This window comes from Mus pahari, chromosome 5 (genome assembly GCF_900095145.1).
Source record: "Mus pahari chromosome 5, PAHARI_EIJ_v1.1, whole genome shotgun sequence".
Classification (NCBI taxonomy): domain Eukaryota; kingdom Metazoa; phylum Chordata; class Mammalia; order Rodentia; family Muridae; genus Mus; species Mus pahari.
Genome location: NC_034594.1, coordinates 43,619,069 through 43,638,791, shown reverse-complemented (window position 1 = coordinate 43,638,791; position 19,723 = coordinate 43,619,069). Strand labels below are relative to the sequence as shown.

The following is a 19,723-nucleotide window of genomic DNA, read 5'->3' as shown; positions in this document are numbered from 1 at the left end:
TTATAAATAAGGCTGCTATGAACATAGTGGAGCATGTGTCCTTATTACCAGTTGGAACATCTTCTGGGTATATGCCCAGGAGAGGTATTGCTGGATTTTCTGGTAGTACTNTGTCCAGTTTTCTGAGGAACTGCCAGACTGATTTCCAGAGTGTACAAGCTTGCAATCCCACCAGCAATGGAATTTCTCTACATCCTTGCCAGCATCTGCTGTCCCCTGAATTTTTGATCTTAGCNATTCTGACTGGTATGAGATGGAATCTCAGGGTTGTTTTGATTTGCATTTCCCTGATGATTAAGGATGTTGAACATTTTTTTCACGTGTTTCTCAGCCATTCAGTATTCCTCAGTTGAGAATTCTTTCTTTAGCTCTGTACCCCATTTTTATTTGAATTTCTAGAGTCCAGCTTCTTGAGCTCTTTGTATATATGGATATTCGTCCTCTATCAGATTTAGGATTGGTAAAAATCCTTTCCCAATCTGTTGGTTACTCATTGTTTTTCCTGAGTGACAGCCCATTGTGTTTTTTCTAGGTCCGTTTTCATTGTCATTCATGGACTAAATTAGCTTGCTTTTCTACTAGCAGTACTTACCTTTCAGAAAAACATTTCTCACTGTCTTCTTGGTCCAACATCATGCCCTTCCTACCTTACTCATGAGGCTGTAACCAACCTAGGTAAAAATTGGGGTTCTCCTGCCAGGGTTCACAGACCTGTGCTGGGTCAGCTCAGTGGCTGGAGTGAGCTGGGTCTCCTCTGGCTGTCGGTGGTCACTTAGATATTTGTAAATTGGTAGATGTTAGGATAATGTTTGGTTGACATTACAACCCTATGGCAGCTCTGGAATACCTTGTAAGATAATATAGTACCTGGTTGGTAGAGGGCTACTTGCCTTCCTACCCAAGACAGGCATTAGAGAATTTATCAGGGGTTAAGTGCTGAGTTGACTCTTAAACGAGTAGAGCACTGTGTCCTGCTAAGAACTACACAGGTATAAGGACACAGACAAACCAGGAAGGCTGCCTGCAGTTTTCATTATCAGAGAACAGTCATTGAATTGTGCTCATTGGGCAACACTGTGGGTGAATCATTAGAGTGGCATAGGCCCAGGCTTGGAGATTCGGCCAGCTTGAGCATTTTGATTGGCAGCACCATCTGTAAAGCGCAGATTTAATTGCACACCACCTTAGTGTTTTATCACGATAAGAAACACCTGGTGTGGGCTGCCACTGGAAAGGGGTTGGGGTTCTTTGGGAGATTAGAAAAGTATGTATAAAGGAAAGATACTATTATGAAGGAATAAAACAATTTTAAGTTTTAGATTTTCTGATGTCACAACTAGACCTAACTCCACTTTGTAATGGTTTGATATAGTTCAGTCTTCTTTTACCCACATTGATTTAGAAAAATAGATATTACACTTCATTGTCCAATAACCCATAAAGACAGATGAATAAAATACTGTGCCATCAATTTCCTCCTCTGCATGTTGAACAGCATTTGGAGAACATGTTACACATGAACCTATTATACACTAAGTGCACACTAACTCAGAAGTCAATTTCTCCTAAGCTATGTTTGTATCACACAAACAGCTTAGCTGCTTCAGAATAACAGCATGGTGGCCTGGGAATTCCCAGTAGCTGAGTTGTCTCTTATGAGTCTGTTTTAACCTTAGTTCCTCTAAAACAAACTTTTTTGGTTTGTATTTGTACCTTTTTTATCTTGATAGTCATATTCTGCTGCTTGATTTTCTATTCTTGGATTGTACTGTACCCTGAGCCCCACTGATTTGAAGGTTATGACCCAGTGAATCCAGTTGAATGGTGACTGACTACTCATGAAAGTTGGAGAATTCAGGAGCACTGGCTTGTGTTACTCTGTGACTCTACAATATACTAGAACCACTTTGGCAAACAGTAGGTGTGCCACAGAAGCAAGCTGAACATTTATTTCTATTTACTCAGCATAAAAAGAGTTCTGGTCTTGTCTGGTTACCTGCCTGCAGAAGGGTATGGTATTCTGCGTTATAGCTGGATATTTAGAGAATGGCCCGTGTTAACTAGACAAGACTCTCCATTTACTACGGTTGTACGATGTTCACCTTCCTTTCTTTTTGTTCCACATTGTAGGTGCTCAGGTGACTATCACGGATCGAAAAGTAGCATTAGAATTTCTGAAGTCAAACGTTGAAGCCAACTTACCTCCCCATATCCAACCTAAGGTTGTTGTTAAGGAGCTGACTTGGGGACAAAATTTGGAAAGTTTTTCACCTGGAGAATTTGATCTCATACTTGGAGCTGATGTCATATACTTAGAAGATACCTTCACAGACCTTCTTCAAACACTGGGACATCTCTGTAGCAATAACTCTGTGATTCTTTTAGCTTGCCGAATCCGCTATGAACGGGATAGTAATTTCTTAGCAATGCTGGCGAGGCAATTCACCGTGAGTAAGGTTCACTACGATCCTGAGAAGGACGTATACATTTACAAAGCACAGAAGAGAAACCAGAGGGAGGACCTGTAGTGGGCAGTATTTTCTAAGACTTGAATGTGCTAGGTAAGGTCTTACAGCTAGAACTCTTAACCATGTTAATGCCATGGCCAACTGCAAGTCATTCCGCTCAGAGCTGCTCAAGGAACAAAGCACATGTGTACTTTGTAGACAGTGCCTTGCCTCATTGCTGTAACTGTCAGTCAGATTGGCTCCCTGCTGCAAGTGGACATGTGAGGTCTGGCTGGTGTTCTTTCCTTACCCTGAGTGCTCACTAATGGAGAGTGGTGGAAAAGGGTTTCTAACCTGGAGAGTCGGTCATACATTCTGGGATGGATTTTGTCTCAGTTTTCTTGTCTGTTAAGTGTAAATGGATTTATTACATATATTCCCTGAAAAGTTTGTACTGTTGGGAGTCTCTTGTGTTAGTCTTGTTTTGTTAGATAAAGCCTTACTCTTTGGCCCTGGGCTGGTCTGAAACCGTAGGCCAGGCTGACCCCAAGCTTGCAGTTAATTCTCTTCCCTCTGCCGCCGACTGCTGGCATTACCGGTGTGTGCCATGCCACCTGGCTGACTTAAGCACCTTGAGATGAAGATGAGTTTTCTGGGTCTCATATCATACCTTTTTACCAGATTTCAGGATTAAGTATATAAGCAAAGAAATAAAAATAAAATTTTACATTTGAAATTAACTTGTAGGTTAAAAATTACTTCTAAAACCATGCTTTTGTTTCAACTTTGCTGTTTTTCAGTTTTGCTGTATCTATTTCTTAGGTTTTTTTTTTTCCCCTTCTAGTATGTCAGTTTTTCAAAGTTAAATCTCATTTCTTCACAAAGGTTAGCTCCCAAGGTGCCCAGTCTGTATTGTACCTATAATCACTCATTCCATCTAAGGCTCCTGGTGGGCTGCAAGCTCCTGGCAGGCCTTGCAGTTTTGCTTCCCCAGGGTCCAGTAAAAACCAAGTCATCAAGGAGAATTCCAGTTATAGGTAATTGATGTTTCATGGTGCTAGGGATCAAAACCAGGGTTTTACAGACACTCGGCAAACATTAGCCTTGAGTTATTACATCCCCAGCCAGATATTACTTGTCCCCCCCCCCCCCGAGTAGACTTTATGAATAATGTTATCAGTACAAGCTTCTCCTTTTACATTAAAGCTTAACTAAAAGCTCAAGCAGTTTAGAGCACAGGTATAACTGTACAGTGGCAGTGGGTAACAGACATTTGCTGAATAGACTATTCAAAGGAAGACCTCATTTTTTTTTTAATTAAATATTTTGGATATAAGAGTACCTGTTAATGTTGTATTCTGTATCTACTTGTATTATTGGTCATGGTGACTTCTAGGTAAACAGAAGATTGTGTGTGTGTGTGTTAGGGTCCAGGGGTTTAAGTAGGAATACTCCCAAGATGACATCACAAAAGGGAGGGTGAGAACTGCAGGCCTCGACTGTTTTGCATGGCACCTGGAAAAGTACTCTCTGATTGGCCTTTTACATCTCTGTGTTCTGGTCATTAGTGCATACCCATAAAGGGGTGCCACTGTCAGCAAATATATTCCTTTACATAGAAATCAGACTTGTAATTCACCCAATTACAATGAACTGAGTATTAGATTTTTAAAAATTGGTATTTTTTATTACGTGTGCCTGTGTGCAGATATGTGCATATAGTGCATACAAAAGCTAGAGTTGTTGCAACCTGTGTAGCTAGAATTACAGGTTGTGAGCTGCCTGGGTGCTAGAAATTAAACTTAGTCCTCTGAAAGAGTGGCAAATGTTCCTTACCACTGCAACCACCTATCTAGGGCCTGAATGCTAGATTCCTTTCAGGTAGACTCCTAACTGTTATTACTATTTCAGACAGACAGTCTAGCCATGTTGCCCAGACTGACCAGGAACAACTCCTACGACCACCTCCTTAGAGATGGGGTTACAGATGTATGCCATCACTCTCAGCTTGTCTGCAATCTTGTCTTAGCAGATACAGTTTATACTGAAAACAGCACACCACTGAGTTTTGGGTGGTCATAAAAGGCAGCTCAGTAACATCAGCACATTAAAAAAAAAAAAAGCCCTTTATGATTAGCTAAATGTACCATGTTATGCCTGCTTTTCTTCCTAATCCAATCTATGTCTCAAGAAACAGATTCTCAGTCTGTTAAAATAACAAAGCATACTCTCAATAATTAAGTTACGTGAGTGTGTATTAAGATTGACCAATTGATAATCAATGGCATTTCACTACTACCCTTTTCTTTGCCCTTTGAGACCTGGTCTCAGTCCAGGATGATTTTAAACTGATCCTCCGGTCTCAGTCTCTTGCACTTTGCTATATATCCCTAGATAATTGTTAATTCTTTATTGGAAGCATTTTCTACTAGTTCTTTAACAAAACAGAACCTTAAAGTGCTTAAACCAAACCAAACCAATCCAACACAGTGTTGGTTAGGTTGTGCTGGAATCCAGCTCCTGACTCTTCTGAGTTAGAAGGCTTGAGTTTCGGTGTTCTAACCTTTCTGCTGCTCTCCACTGTCCCATAGGAAAGTAGCATTCAAGTGCTTTACAGAACAAGGGATGCGATGCCATTGTGGTGAGAGGCTGCGTTAGCAAGCTGTGTTCTCACACTTGCACAAGCCGAATAATCTAGGCAGTCTTCAGTTGTGCCTCAACATTTGAAGACTTGTTAACTCATAGGTTCTTAATGCTGTAAAATGGCAAATACTTCTTGGCATAGCCAGGAAAGGGTTAAGTTTAAAAATCCTGAGACTCTCAGGAAAACAAAACAAACAAACAAACAAACAAAAAACCCAAGCCACTGTCAACACAGGATGCTAGTTATGAGGGCAGAAGGGAAAACTAACAGACTAGAAAAAGTCTATACACATCATAGCCTTGTGTAAAACTGGCTCTGCTATTCCAGTTCTCCTTCCAACCCCAAGAGAGTCAGACATAAAAGTCAGGGGATGCGGTTCAGTATTAAATTACTTGCTTAGCATGTTAGATAGAACCCAGGGTCCAATCCCAGCATACTTGAAGATGGAGGATGTAGTGAACACTGGACTAGTATGAACAGTACTGGGTTTAATTCCAGTGTCATAGAAACATGTTTAATGAAAAAAAGGACACAAAGTCATATACACATTATGATTCCATTTATTTGAAGTTTCTAAATTCACAGAAAGCAGATTGTGGATTGCCAGAGGCAGGAGGAAAAAGGGGAAAGATAACCATTTAGTAGGTGTAGGATTTTATCCACATGATGGAAATGTTTGTGAACTGCACAGGAATGGTAGTTACCCAGTGTGTGATTTCAAATGGGTCATTTTATGATTCTGTTAACCATTTATCAGTTAAAAAGCAAAAATAATATTCATCCCTGGAAATGAGCCTGCCTCCCACTCAATGTTATTCTTTATCTGGAGAATGCTTAAAATGTGAAGAAAATTCAGTCTCAGGCAAGGTGGCATGCATGGATGAACAGTGCTTTCCTGGGCTTGACAGTCAACTTCATGGAAAGTGGCACCGTGTATGACATGGAAAATGCCTGAAGGGACAGATTTGGAGGAGAAATTTGTTCTGTTTGAGACCTGTGCTTCCCATGTAACAAAGTCTAGAATTCAATGTAGAGGAAAGGGATACCCACTCTACAAAGTTATATTCTTGGAGGAGTATTTTAGATTTTTAGTACTTTTCTTCTGTTACTTTAGTTCCTAGGTCCTCAAATGAATGTCAAGTGACAGCTACAGGAAGACAGGCATTATTTTCCTTCCGGAGGCCCAATAGCTTACAAGTAATGCGATCACTGGACTGAACTGCTTGGTACAACTCTGGCTCACACCTGCCTTTCAGGTTGTGGGTTGTTTTGTTTTGTTTTGTTTTTTAAAGGGATCTCACTATGTAGCTCTAGCTGTCCTGGAACTCACTTATGTGGACCAGGCTGGCCTCTTGTCTCCCAAATCCTGGGATTAAAGGTATGTGCCACCATGCCAGCTTCCATCCTTTCACTTTTAAAATAGTAAGTCTCAGTAATTCGGTTAAGTGTGGTTGCTCTGCAGAAAGGAGAAACAGGAAATCCATGTGACCCGAGCTTCAAAACCACATTTGACAAGCAACCAGGCAACATTACACAGCTTACTAATAAAGTTCCTAAATTCCAGAACTTCAGAATGTTATAGGGATCTTATTAGTTCTTTGGCAATAACAGATACATGCCTTTCAGGATTCCCTTGTTTATACCCTTCCCACCTTCCCTACAGGATCTCTACCGTATAGCCCACCTAGCCTCTGGTTCTGCCTCCTGTGTCGTGAGGCTGGGATTACAAGGACATGCTATTGTACCTACTTTCCTTCTGCATTTTATACAATCACATATTTCAGAATAAAGCTGATCCGAGTTTTTATTGTTCTTTCAGGGCATGCACACACTTCCTAACTTTAAACTGCTGGACACATCTCCATTAGTTAGTTACTCGATGGGAGAATAGCACTTGGGAATTTTAGATCATGCTCAACCTTACTCAAAAAAGTGCTAAAAATAATTCAGTAAAATTGAGTGTTTAGATGTATTGTATGAATTACAGTTTTCTGTTGCTAAGCATTACAAGCTTGTGATTATTCAATGCAATCTTTGCTCATTTGACAAAATAACCTCAAGTCCAAGAAAATGTGAGTAAACAAATACTAGCTTGTGGGGAGGGGGTGTCCCAGGCCCAAAAAAGAGACTTTACATTGTTTTTAAAAGCATGTTTATGTGACTGCACATAAATGTCTGTGTAAAAAGGGCATTATGACAGTTGAATACCACAAAGATTACAGTAAGAAAAGCACTTTAAGACAATATTTCACAAATTCACAAGGATCACTTTAATATACAAAGTAACTGCTACCATTCTGAACACAAAGCAGCCAGTATGTACATAGTGTTAATAAAATGCATGATGTCTTGGTACTTTTATTCTTTACACATAAAGCACAAAAAGATTTAGGTAAAAAATTTAAACAGGGACGTTTCTAGATTGTAGGGAAGGTTATTAGAAATGTATTTCCCTTCTCATAGTTATTAGTACTCTACTCCAATAGGAACATCGGAGTTAAAAGCTGATACCCTGTTTTGTGCTGACAGTTCTGGGGAGGTATTCTCTACTCCAGTACTCAAGAAAAAACCAAACAGCCAAACACCATTCTAGGACTTCCCTGGTTATTTTGTTTTTCAAAAGTTTCAAGTGACATGTCTAGGTTCCACTGGGGCATTATAACCGATGTGTACAGATCAGTTGAAGACAGCTTTACACAGAAAACTGCTAACTAGCACACTTCTTCACCATCCTAATAAATCTACACACACAGAAAAATGTTGACAAAATTTCCCACTTTTAATATAAATAATTTTATTACATACACATTGAAGTGGCACCTGGGTAAAAATACGTCTATAAAGCACTTACCAATTCAATTTTAAAAAACATAAGAAAATAAAACTTCCCAAATATAATAAATCATTTCATGTGGCCAACATAGATTATGATCTGCAGTCATCTTTCTTCCCTAGTGATTTTTTTCAACATCTCAGACTTACTCTTATCTCTTGAGACGTCCCTTAGGAGCTTAGAAATGCTACACTACTACGGGAAAGTAGTAAATCATGCCTGGGAAAGTAGGAGTTTCCTACTTCTGACCCTTCTCAGATACTTCCTTTTTCTTGCTGATAACAATGTAACATTTACCCAGCTGGGACCCGCCCCACTGCAGCAGTGGGACAGGCCAGCTCATCATCAGCTCTGCCTGCTTTCATACTGCCAACTCGCTTCCCAAACTTTGCTCTCTTATTTATTTTTTTAAATTTTTCTTTTTTTAAAAAATAAATTTCAAGCTAAAACACCTGAAATATAATTCCTCCATTCAAATGTTATCTGGTCCTTGTTAAAGTCTGTCTGCCCCTGAGGACACACACAAAGGCTTAAAACTACATTCACTAATCAGTAAGCATACCATGAGCAGATGAGTCAGCCGGAACTTCAGCACCCTGTTTGATTTGTTTGAAATTCTTCCATACTGACTCAGCTTCATGATACCTTCAACCCCTCAAGAATTATATGCCTCTCTTGGCCATTGATTCTAGAAAGTCAAGGAAACCAGTTCCTAGTACATAACAGTGACTGTTAACTTAAAAAGTCAACACTATTAACATGGAAAGTAATCAAGACACACACAAGCCACCCAAAACTCTAGTTGTGCTTTGTACATCTCAGTGAACACGTTTATTCTAGAATGAGTCACCTACAGGCCTAACAAAGCGTACTGTACTCCCCCTCAGTCAGAAACCAGTCACGTTTAGGCAGCATTTCTCAGAAGTTAACAAAGCCAAATTAAAATGATTCAGTAACAACGATTACACGGTTTCCCATGATGACAATAAATTAATTGCTTTAACAAGGTTTGTAATCTGAAAAAAAAATTTGGCATGCTCTACATAGAACTAAAGTTGGAGGATGAAATTTAAAATTATAAGTACTTATTTTTCCTTCAGTATTAGTCAAATCTAATTCCCAGATATTTAGCTTTTATAACATGCTTAAGGCTAGCTATGATACTGTAATCAATGAAAAGCTTCCATTAAGGAGTCATGATTTGAAGGAGGAAGACAAAAGGGTCAGCTGAGAACTCATTGATAAGGAAATCCCCAAGTTGCTGATACCCAAACTGGGTCATTAAAAAAAAGTGCAAGTTACACCAAACATTTACAAAGAATTAATGTAAATACAACCCCAAGTAAATATACAACCTTTGTATTGGGCCCCGGGGAATGATATGCCAATAGTTTCAGTGTTACAAGGCAAAGCAAAAGCCTCTGGAAGGAGCTGAAAATGAAGCAGCTACTGGTAGAGAAACCAATTTGTGTTACTAGCTGACTGGAGTCGCAGAGAATCAAAGCTTCCTAAACAGGAAAGGCAACATTTAGATTGAAGTCACTTCAAGTACGTAAAAGCATTCCGGGTTATATAAATGTTTGTTTCTAAGCCCCAACATTTGTATGATTCCATGTCACCCTACATGGTTGAGAACAGTAGGGAGGAGTCCTGAGAGGCAGAGACCGACTTCAGCCAAGAGGACTTCTGGTTGGACAGCCTGCCTGCCTGGTTTTGTGCTTTAGACACTAGCACTGCTTGCTGGCCTACCATCAAAACATATCTTGACAAAAATCCCTGTTCAAATGAAACATGAAAAGTCTTTGCCCAAAATGATTCTTGATACAAGTCTCTTAAAAGCTATTTTCAATACCGATTTTATAGCTGCCAGAAACAAAGCGGGGGGGGGGGAAGGAGAGAAAGCTTGGGGTTTAGGAGTTCTCAAGTGACTGGTAACACACTTAAAAGCATCAAGCCAAACAACAACACAAACCTAATAAAAAACTGGAAGAAAAGAGAAAACCCAGTTGTGAGTGCTGGAGTAATACAGTCACTGCAACACCAGAAGAGATGCAGGAGAATGCACAGGGAAGTGGAATCTCATCTGACCTCAATACGCTATAATACTCAGCATTCCTGACATAACAGCTCTCAGAGCATTTAGATGATATACTGTATGTATGTATATATGTACACATATATTACAAAATGCCACGTCCCCACCCACTCTATAACATCTAAACAAGCACAGCACCTAGGACAATATGATGGTTGCTAATATGGTACTTGCTTTTGATAAAGAACTTAAATTGTATCTCATATCAATTTTTTAAATATGAACATATTGGATCTAGCCCTTTCTAAACCATTTTCAGTTAAACACTATCAAAGCTTGAAAACTCAGAAGAGTAATATATCAAAAATAAACCTATCCCCATTTCATTTTTATTAGAGTTAATCTGTCCTATAGATAAAAGTGCCACTATATATATGCAAAGTGAGCAGTACCAAACTTGCTATTCTCTAGGCAAATCAGTAGCATATGTACAGATTCCTATGACATTTTCATTCCCTTTGGCCAACATGAAGAGAAAAACATTACCGATAATGTGGCCACATACAATTTTGGATATAAGAGTTTTAAAAAAATTATGTCATTTTCTTAATAAAGATTCTCCATGTAGCTCAAAAACAAGTTTTTTTTTTTTTTCTCATTCTCATGTTAAAAAAAAAATCCAGCTTGCACTAAAGAGGCTTGATTTCTTTCTGTATGAACTGAAATTTCGAAGTCAGGTTTCACAACACCATATATTTCTCACATTATTAAGTAACTGGTGTCAAACTAGTACAGTCACGCTCCAAGCATAAAGACCCAGGCCTCTGTAAATTAATATCCATCCAACTAGTAAGTATGGCTGAGACTGCCTTGGTCTCTAAAGGGTTAAGGAGACCACCAATTTCCTCATTATGCAGAAAGCCTCAACTTTTGAAGATAGACACTTAGAGATTACAACTTCTGCACACTAGGCAAATTTTCCACATGTGACATTTAAAATGTTCAATCTGACATTCTGACTTAATGTGAAGTAATTCCAGTTTGTTGACAGATTTGTGATTCTGCTTCATTTTTGTTTCACCAAGTTTAGCAAATGATACATCTGCTTGCTGGTACAGACAGCTTTTATGCTATCTCCTTCCCAGCAAGCTCAGCAGGACAAAGATCAAACTTTAGTCGTTTGAAAGCCTTCTGGAGAATCTGGTGAACTGTCCAGACAGAAGGATTATTACATCACTCAACTCTTAGAATCATGTTCCTTCACAAACTGTTCATCCTTGAAAAAAGACAATGGTTTGTTACAAACAACATATAACATTTACGGATAACAACCTAAAGTCTTAGCTTAGAAATGGGCCAAACAGTTCCCGCTCATATGTATATTGACATTAACATTAGCTTTCTTACTATCCCAAAGCAGATATAAGACACCTTCTGAGTCTGTGTTCTTCCTCAAACATGAAGTAACCTAACATGCCAGCCGCCACTGTCCTCATATTTGTCTTTTCAAGAGGTAACTCTTAGATTTTATTAGGCTTAATGAAAAAAAAATGAGTTATGACTAAGTCTTATCAGAAACAAAGTTACACATACATGCAGACTATGGGCAAAGATGTAAGCAGGGAGCATCTTTAGAAACACAACAGCGTTTGGAGATTTAAAGCAGTACCACCTTTTGGGAGAAAAACAAAAGTGTTTGCCAAATATTGTACCATAGCACACACTCCAATGTCTGAAGAAAATTACTTTTCTTGTGTGCATTTAACACAATGTTTTAGAATCACATCCTTGTAACTTCTTTGACTTAAAAAAAAATTCCAAGAGATTCTCTGATAAAAATACGTGACTATAGAAAAGGTTGTCTATTTAGTACTTTCCAAGGGCAATCACTTTGCTTGGACATCTTGAAAACGTTCCTGTTGGTTGCACAGTGTAAATGCAACAGTGAATTAGGAACAGCTTTTCAGGTAAATGAGTGACAGTATAAGGATTTTGAAAGCAAGGACTAAAGTTTTTATTTATTAAAAACCTTATTATATAACTCAAGGAGTTAGCTTCCTGGCCAGCAGCTATGCATTAAGACTTAGTACTAACCAGAATAAGCTTTATACTATGATTTTTAACTTAACTCAAAATTCAATACCATGCTTTCCATTCAGTTGGTTACTCCTTTTAATGCATTCAAACTGCTGAACACACAGAACTGAATGAAGAAGCAACAACTGCCCTACAGAAGAGCTGTAGCGAATACCGTGCTTCTCAGCACCAAGGACGACTTGTCAGTACTGAAAAAGGAACATACATACACAGTGTACTCCCAACACCGCACTAATTATCCTTAGTTAAAGGATGTTTTTAATAGTCCTACATAATTCACAATGAAAGTGTAAAAACATCAATTTGGCAATCCACACTTCTTCATTGCACCTTACTTACTTTCCTTGTGTCCCACACATTACTTCAGCTCAGGAGGCTGGGTAATTGTCCCTAAGGCAATCATGGAGCTCAGCAAACCTTGAAATTATTAAAAAGAAAACAAACAAAACAAACCTAAAACAAAAATAAGAAAGCCAAGATTTCATTTTCCTCCTTTCCCCCAACAATTTACAAATAAGCAAATGATTACTTCTTGAGGGTGGTGGAGACGGAGGGCAGAAGTCTCTTCATGATCCTGGCGCTGCACATTTCTTGAGGGCAGAAGTGGAAGTAGTTGTTGGAACATTCACAGTTTTATGCAAAAGCAGAAATGAATGAAATTCTGTAGTTGCTTTCAGGCAGTTTTGCGCATAGAAAAAAAGAAATGTTTAGAAAATAAATGTTTATTTGTCTTTCTGGTTGTGGCCAATCCAGTCCATTCTCCACCATAACAGGTGAAAATTTAAATCCAAATTAATCTGATTTGTGGCAGTAAAGGTCCTTAAGTGCTTTTAGCTCCTCAATCAATGTTTTGTTTTGGTTTTCAAGCACTGCCACTCTGTTCTCTAAACATTTCACATATTCTTTCTTCTTTCTACGACATTCTCTTGCTGCTTCCCTAAAAATGAAAAACACAAAAAATTTATGTTCATAAACTCCATTCCACTAATTTTAGAACAGAATGTTTTCTAGAGAAATAGCTGAAATAAGCAAATGTTCAGTATTATACAATAAATGCTCAATAAATGATATGGAATTGCCTACTGAGGCAGCACATTGGTGGTAATGCTCCTTGTTGCTAAGCTGAACATCTGAAATCCGAGTTCAGCCCCTGAATCCAACATGGTTAATGGTGAGAACCTACTTCCTTTTCTTTACTTATCTGCTCCCATACATGTGTACATGCACTAGGTAAAAAACGTATTTTTTTCAACTACCTAAAAATAGCTCAGTAAGTAAAGTGCCAATGCACAAGCAGTAGACTGGATTCAGATGCCTAGCACCCTGATAAAAGCCCACACGGGCTCAGACAGAAGGCAGAAAGCTCCATGGAATGAACTGGCCAAAAAGCTTTGCTCAATCCTTGAGCTCCAGATTTAATGAAAGACTTTCAAAAATGGAAGTTGGTGGGAAGGATGTAGGCTAACTGCAGATCTTCTCTTTTTTTCCCTGTCCCTCCAAACCCAATCCCAGTCTCACCTGCAGAGGTTTCTTCCTTCAACACATATAACCTCCCCCCCCAACAACTTGTTGCCTTATCTCATACTCCAACTCCAACAGGAACTCCCTAGGAATCCACATGCCACTCTGACCAGGGAAACAGGCAGACTAATTTCCGATCTTCACCTATATTTCCTCTCCTCCAAACTCAATTCCCTAGTTGCATCCATAGCTATGTAGCAGATCACCACTGAGGTGGCACCTCTGTGCCACCTCCCGCTCCCATTTCCTCACTTCTCCCTGTATTCCTCCAAGTCTAGTCTCCAAGTCTCATCTCCAACTCTGTAGAAGACTACTTGTGACTTCTCACTCTAGCCTCGTTCCCAGGGGTCTGAGCAGATCCTGGTGGAACACCCTGCTTTGCTCCTCCCTGTGCACCCCACCTCCAGGACCATCCTAGATCAACTGTGTGTCAGATCCCAGAAGAATGTCCTACTAGACAACATAGAGTAACAACAGAGAGTAACCAAACTCTCCTAAGAACCAGAGGGCAACAGAAACCAAGGAATAAATCACGCTCACAAACACAAGATCAGACACCAACACCTAGAATTACATTCTTCTCAAACCAGATGCCTAGATGTCAGCATAAAAATAGTAACAGCTAGGACAATGTATACAGTAGGGCCCAGCAAACTTACCAGAGCAGGCCTTGAGTATTGCAACAGAGCTGAAAACAAGAAAACGATTTTTAAAATAGCCTTTATTAATATGATAGCAGGCCTTAAAGAAGAAATGAACAAACCCCTTAGAGACTCCCATGAAGTCACAACAAGCAGTGGGATGGAAGGGATAAAACAGCTCAAAGTCTGAAAGTGGAGACGGAATCAATAGAGGAACCCAAACTGAGGAAACTCTGCAAATAAAAACTTTAAAACTTGAACAGGAACCATAGAAGCAAGTCATACCAACAGAATACAAAGATGATGAGGTAATCTCTGGTTTTGAAGACAGGACAGAAGAAATTGATCAAGCAAAGAAAATGTTAAATCTAAAAATTCCTGGCAAAAGACATCCTAGAAATATGGGACCCCACAAAATCTAAAGATAACAGGAGGACAGGAAGGATAAGAAACCGAGCAGTTTCCATCTGGGACCTGGTGTTGACCCTGTGCCAAAACTATCCACCCCCCAATCCTGACCTGAGAAAGCTGGTCTCCCAGGAGTGCTGACACACCTAAGATTACAGCTGAGACCTATGACCTCAATACTGAGTCCAAGCGGGACCCAACCAGAGCCCACAGGACCCAGGAACCATGGTGCAGCTGGGGACAGGATCCTTCTGGTTTCCATCTGCGTCCTGGAGCTGACCCTGTGCCACAGAACTATCTGCACCCAAATCCTGCCCCTCGAGAGCTTGTCTCCCAGGAGTGCTCACACACCTAAGACCACAGGCTCACAGGCTCACAGGAGGGACAAGCTCCAGTCAGAGACAGCAAGACCACCAACACTGGAGATAACCAATTGGCAAGAGACAAGTGAAAGAACATAAGCAATAGAAACCAAGACTACTTGATATTATTAGAACGCAGTTCTCCCACCACAGCAAGCTCTGGATATCCCAACACACCTGAAAAAGCAAGATTCTGATTTAAAATCACAACTCATGATGATGATAGAGGACTTTAAGATGGACATAAATAACTCCCTTAAAGAAATACAGGAGAACACAAGCAAACAGGTAGAAGCTCTTAAAGAGGAAACACATAAATCTCATAAAGAAACACAAGAAAACACAACCAAACTGGTGAAGGAATTGAACAAAACCATTCAGGATCTGAAAATGGNAATAGAAACAATAAAGAAATCACAAAGGGAGACAGCCCTGGTGTTAGAAAACCTAGGAAAGAGATCAGGATTCATAGATCATCATCATCACCAACAGAATGCAAGAGATAAAATTAAGAGTCTCAAGCGCTGAAGATACCATAGAAAACCTTGACACAACAGTCAAAGAAAATGCAAAATGCAAAAAAGATCCTAACCCAAAACATCCAGGAAATCCACGACACAATGAGAAGACCAAACCAAAGGATAATAGGCATAGAAGAAAGCAAAGATTCCCAACTCAAAAGGACCAGTAAACAACTTCAACAAAATTATAGAAGAAAACTTTCCTAAAGAAAGAGATGACCATAAACATATAAGAAGATGATAGAACTCTAAATAGATTGGATCAGAAAATAAATTCCTCCCATCAGATAATAATCACAAAATGCACAAAACAAAGAAAGAATATTAAAAGCAATAAGGGAAAAAGGTCAAGTAACATATAAAGGCAGACATATCAGAATCACAGCAGACTTCTCCCCAGAGACTGTGAAAGCCAGATCTTGAGCAGTTGTCATACAGACCCTAAGAGAACACAAATGTCAGCCCAGACTACCATACCCAGCCAAACTCTCAATCACCAAAGGTGATGAAACTAAAATTCCATGACAAAAACAAATGTAACCACTATCTTTCCAAAATTCCACTCACACAAAGGATAATAGATGGGAAACTCTAATACAAGGAAGGAAACTACACCCTAGAAAAAGCAAGAAAGTAATCTTCTTTCAACAAACCCAAAAGAAGATAGCCACACAAACATAATTCCACCTCTAACAACAAAAACAACAGGAAGCAACAATTACTTTTCCTAATATCTCTTAACATCAATAGACTCAATTCTCCAGCAGAAAGACATAGACTAACAGACTGGATATGTAAACAGGACCCAGCATTTTGCTGCATAAAGGAAACGCACCTCAGTGACAGACTTTACCTCAGAGTAAACGGCTGGAAAAATTTTTTTACAAGCAAATGGTTACAAGAAACAAGCTGAAATAGCCATTTTAATATCGAATAAAATCAACTTGCAATCAAAAGTTATCAAAAAAGATGAGGGACACTTCACACTCATCAAAGGAAAAAAATCTATCAAGATAAACTCTCAATTCTGAACTTCTATACCCCAAATGCTAGGGTACCCATATTCATAAAAGAAACTTTGCTAAAGCTCAAAGCACACATTGCACCTCACACAATAATAGTGGGAGACTTCAATACCCCAGTCTCATCAATGGACAAATCATGGAAACAGAAACTACATAGAGAAACAATGCAACGAACAGAAGTTATGAACTGAATGGGTTTAACAGATATATATTGGACATTTCATCCTAAAACAAACAAACAAACAAACAAACAATATACCTTCTTCTCAGCACCTCATGGTACCTTATTCAAAATTGACCATATAATTAAGACACAAAACAGGCCTCAACAGATATAAAAATACTGAAATAATCCCATGCATCCTATCAGATCACCAGGGACTAAGGCGATCAATAACAAACAAACAAACAAAAACCCAGAAAGCCCACATACACATGGAAGCTGAACAATACTCTACTCAATCACAATTTGGTCAGGAGAGAAATAAAGGCAGAAATAAAAGAACTTCTAGAATTTAATGAAAATAAAGGCACAACATACCCAAACCTATGGGACACAATGAAAGCAGTACTAAGAGGAAAACTCATAGCTCTGAGTGCCTCCAAAAAGAAACTAGAGAGAGCATACGCTAGCAGCTTAACAGCACACCTTAAAGTTCTAGAACAAAAAGAAGCAAATTCACCCAAGAGTAGTAGACAGCAGGAAATAATCAAACTCAGGGCTGAAATCAACCAAGTGGAAACAAAAAGAACTATACAAAGAATCAACCAAACCAGGAACTGGTTCTTTGAGAAAATCAACAAGATACATAAATCCTTAGCCAGACTAACCAGAGGGCACAGAGATAGTATCTAAATTAACAAAATCAGAAATGAAAAGGAGACATAAAACAGAAACCAAAGAAATTTAAAAAAAAAAATCAGATCTTATTACAAAAGCCTATACTCAACAAAACTGGAAAACCTGGATGAAACGAACAATTTTCTAGACAGAAACCAGGTACCAAAGTTAAATCAGGATCAGATAAAACAGCTAAACAATCCCATATCCCCTAATGAAATAGAAACAGTCATTATAAGTCTCCCAACCAAAAAACGAACCCAAGACCAGATGGTTTTAGTGCAGAGTTCTATCAGACCTTCAAAGAAGACCTAATACCTATAACTCTTCAAACTCTTCCACAAAATAAAGAAACAGAAGGAACACTATCTAATTCATTCTATGAAGCCACAGTTATACACTGATACCAAAACCACACAAAGACCCAACAAAGAGAACTTCAGATCAATTTCCATTATGAATATCAATGCAAAAATACTCAATAAAATTCTCACAAACCGAATCCAAGAACACACCAAAACGATCATTCACCATGATCAAGTTCATCCCAGGGATGCAAGCATGGTTCAATAAACAGAAATTCATCAATATAATCCACTATTATAAACTAACTCAAATTAAAAAAAAACAAAAACAAAAACCACATGATCATCTCATTAGATGCTGAAAAAGGATTTTACAAAATTCGACAGCCCTTCATGTTAAAAGTCTTGGAAAGATCAAGAATTCAAGGCCCATACCTAAAGATATTAAAAGCAACATACAGCAAACCAGTAGCCAACATCAAACTAAATGGAGAGAAACTTGAAGCAATTCCATTANAATCAGGGACTAGACAAAGCTGCCCACTCTCTCCCTATCTATTCAATATAGTACTTGAAGTTCTAGCCAGAGCAATTAGGCAACAAAAGGAGGTCAAAGGGAGACAAATTGGAAAGGAAGAAGTCAAAACATCACTATGTGCAGAGAGTATACTTAAGTGACCTCAAAAATTGCACCAGAAAACTCCTTCAGCTGATAAACTACTTCAGCAAAGTGTCTGGATATAAAATTTATTCAAACAAATCAGTAGCCTTTCTCTACTCAAAGAATAAGCTGGCTGGGAAAGAAATTAGGGAAATAACACCCTTCACAATAGTCACAAATAATATAAAATATACTGGTGGGACTCTGACCAAGCAAGTGAAATATCTGTATGACAAAAACTTCAAGTCTCTGAAGAAAGAAATTGAAGATCTTAGAAGATGGAAAGATCTCCCATGCTCATGCATTGGCAGGATTAACATAGTAAAAATGGCCACCTTACCAAAAGTCATCTACAGAGTCAATGCAATCCCTATCAAAATTCCAATTTAATTTTTCAGACATAGAAAGAGAAATTCTCAAATTCATCTGGAATAACAAAAAACCCAGGATAGAGAAAACTATTCTCAACAATAAGAAAACTTCTGGGGGAATCACTATCCCTGACCTCAAGCTCTACTACTGAGCAGCAGTGATAAAAAAACCTCATAGTATTGGTACAGTGGCAGGCAGGTAGATCAATGGAATAGAATTGAAGACCCAGAAATGAACCCACAGACCTATGGTCACTTGATATTTGACAAAGAAGCTAAAACCATCCATTGGAAAAAAGACAGCATTTTCAACAAATGCAATGGTGCCGGTCCAACTCGCAGTCAACATGTGTAAGAATGCAAATTGACCCATTGTTATCTCCTTGTACAAAGCTCAAGTCCAAGTGAATCAAAGACCTCCACATAAAAACCAGAATCTATTATACTGAATCTATTAAAAGAGAAAGCAGGAAAGAGCCTTGAATATATCAGCACAGGGGGAAATTTCTCAATAGAACACCAATGGCCCAGGCTCTAAAATGAATTATAGACAAATGGGACCTGATAAAATTGCAAAGCTTCTGTAAGGCAAAGGACACTGTCAGAACAAAATGGCAACGTACAGATTGGGGAAAGATTTTTACCTATTCTACATCTGATAGAAGGCTAATATCCAATATATACAAAGAACTCAATAAGTTAGACTCTGGAGAACCAAATAACCCTATTAAAAATGAGGTACAGAGCTAAACAAATAATTCTCAATTAAGGAATCTCGAATAGTCAAGAAGCACCTAAAGAAATATTCAACATCCTTAGTCATCAGGGAAATGCAAGTCAAAACAACCCTGAGATTCCACCTCACACCACTCAGAATGGCGAAGATCAAAAACTTGGGTGACAGCAGATGCTGGAGAGGATGCGGAGAAAGAAGAACACTCCTCCATTGCTGGTGGGATTGTAAGCTGTTACAATCACTCTGAAAATCAGTCTGGCAGTTCCTCAGAAAAT

The 19,723-nt window shown here is 38.8% G+C and overlaps 2 protein-coding genes across 9 annotated transcripts in view; one reads left to right on the top strand and one right to left on the bottom strand.

The window, feature by feature from the left end:
* Mettl21a (methyltransferase like 21A) overlaps positions 1–3,783 on the top strand; it is a 12,688-nt gene extending 8,905 nt beyond the window's left edge. For all 4 annotated transcript variants that reach the window (XM_021198703.2, XM_029538829.1, XM_029538826.1 and 1 more), the window contains exon 4: positions 2,131–3,783. In XM_021198703.2, the coding sequence (XP_021054362.1) occupies positions 2,131–2,528 (398 nt within the window). In that variant the 3' untranslated portion in view covers positions 2,529–3,783. The remainder of the gene's footprint in view (positions 1–2,130) is intronic.
* Positions 3,784–5,633: 1,850 nt separating this feature from the next.
* Creb1 (cAMP responsive element binding protein 1) overlaps positions 5,634–19,723 on the bottom strand; it is a 69,926-nt gene continuing 55,836 nt past the window's right edge. For 3 of the 5 annotated variants that reach the window (XM_021199050.1, XM_021199051.1, XM_021199052.1), the window contains one exon: positions 5,634–12,993. In XM_021199050.1, the coding sequence (XP_021054709.1) occupies positions 12,849–12,993 (145 nt within the window). In that variant the 3' untranslated portion in view covers positions 5,634–12,848. The remainder of the gene's footprint in view (positions 12,994–19,723) is intronic. The other 2 variants (XM_029539414.1, XM_029539415.1) reach the window with 1 other exon arrangement.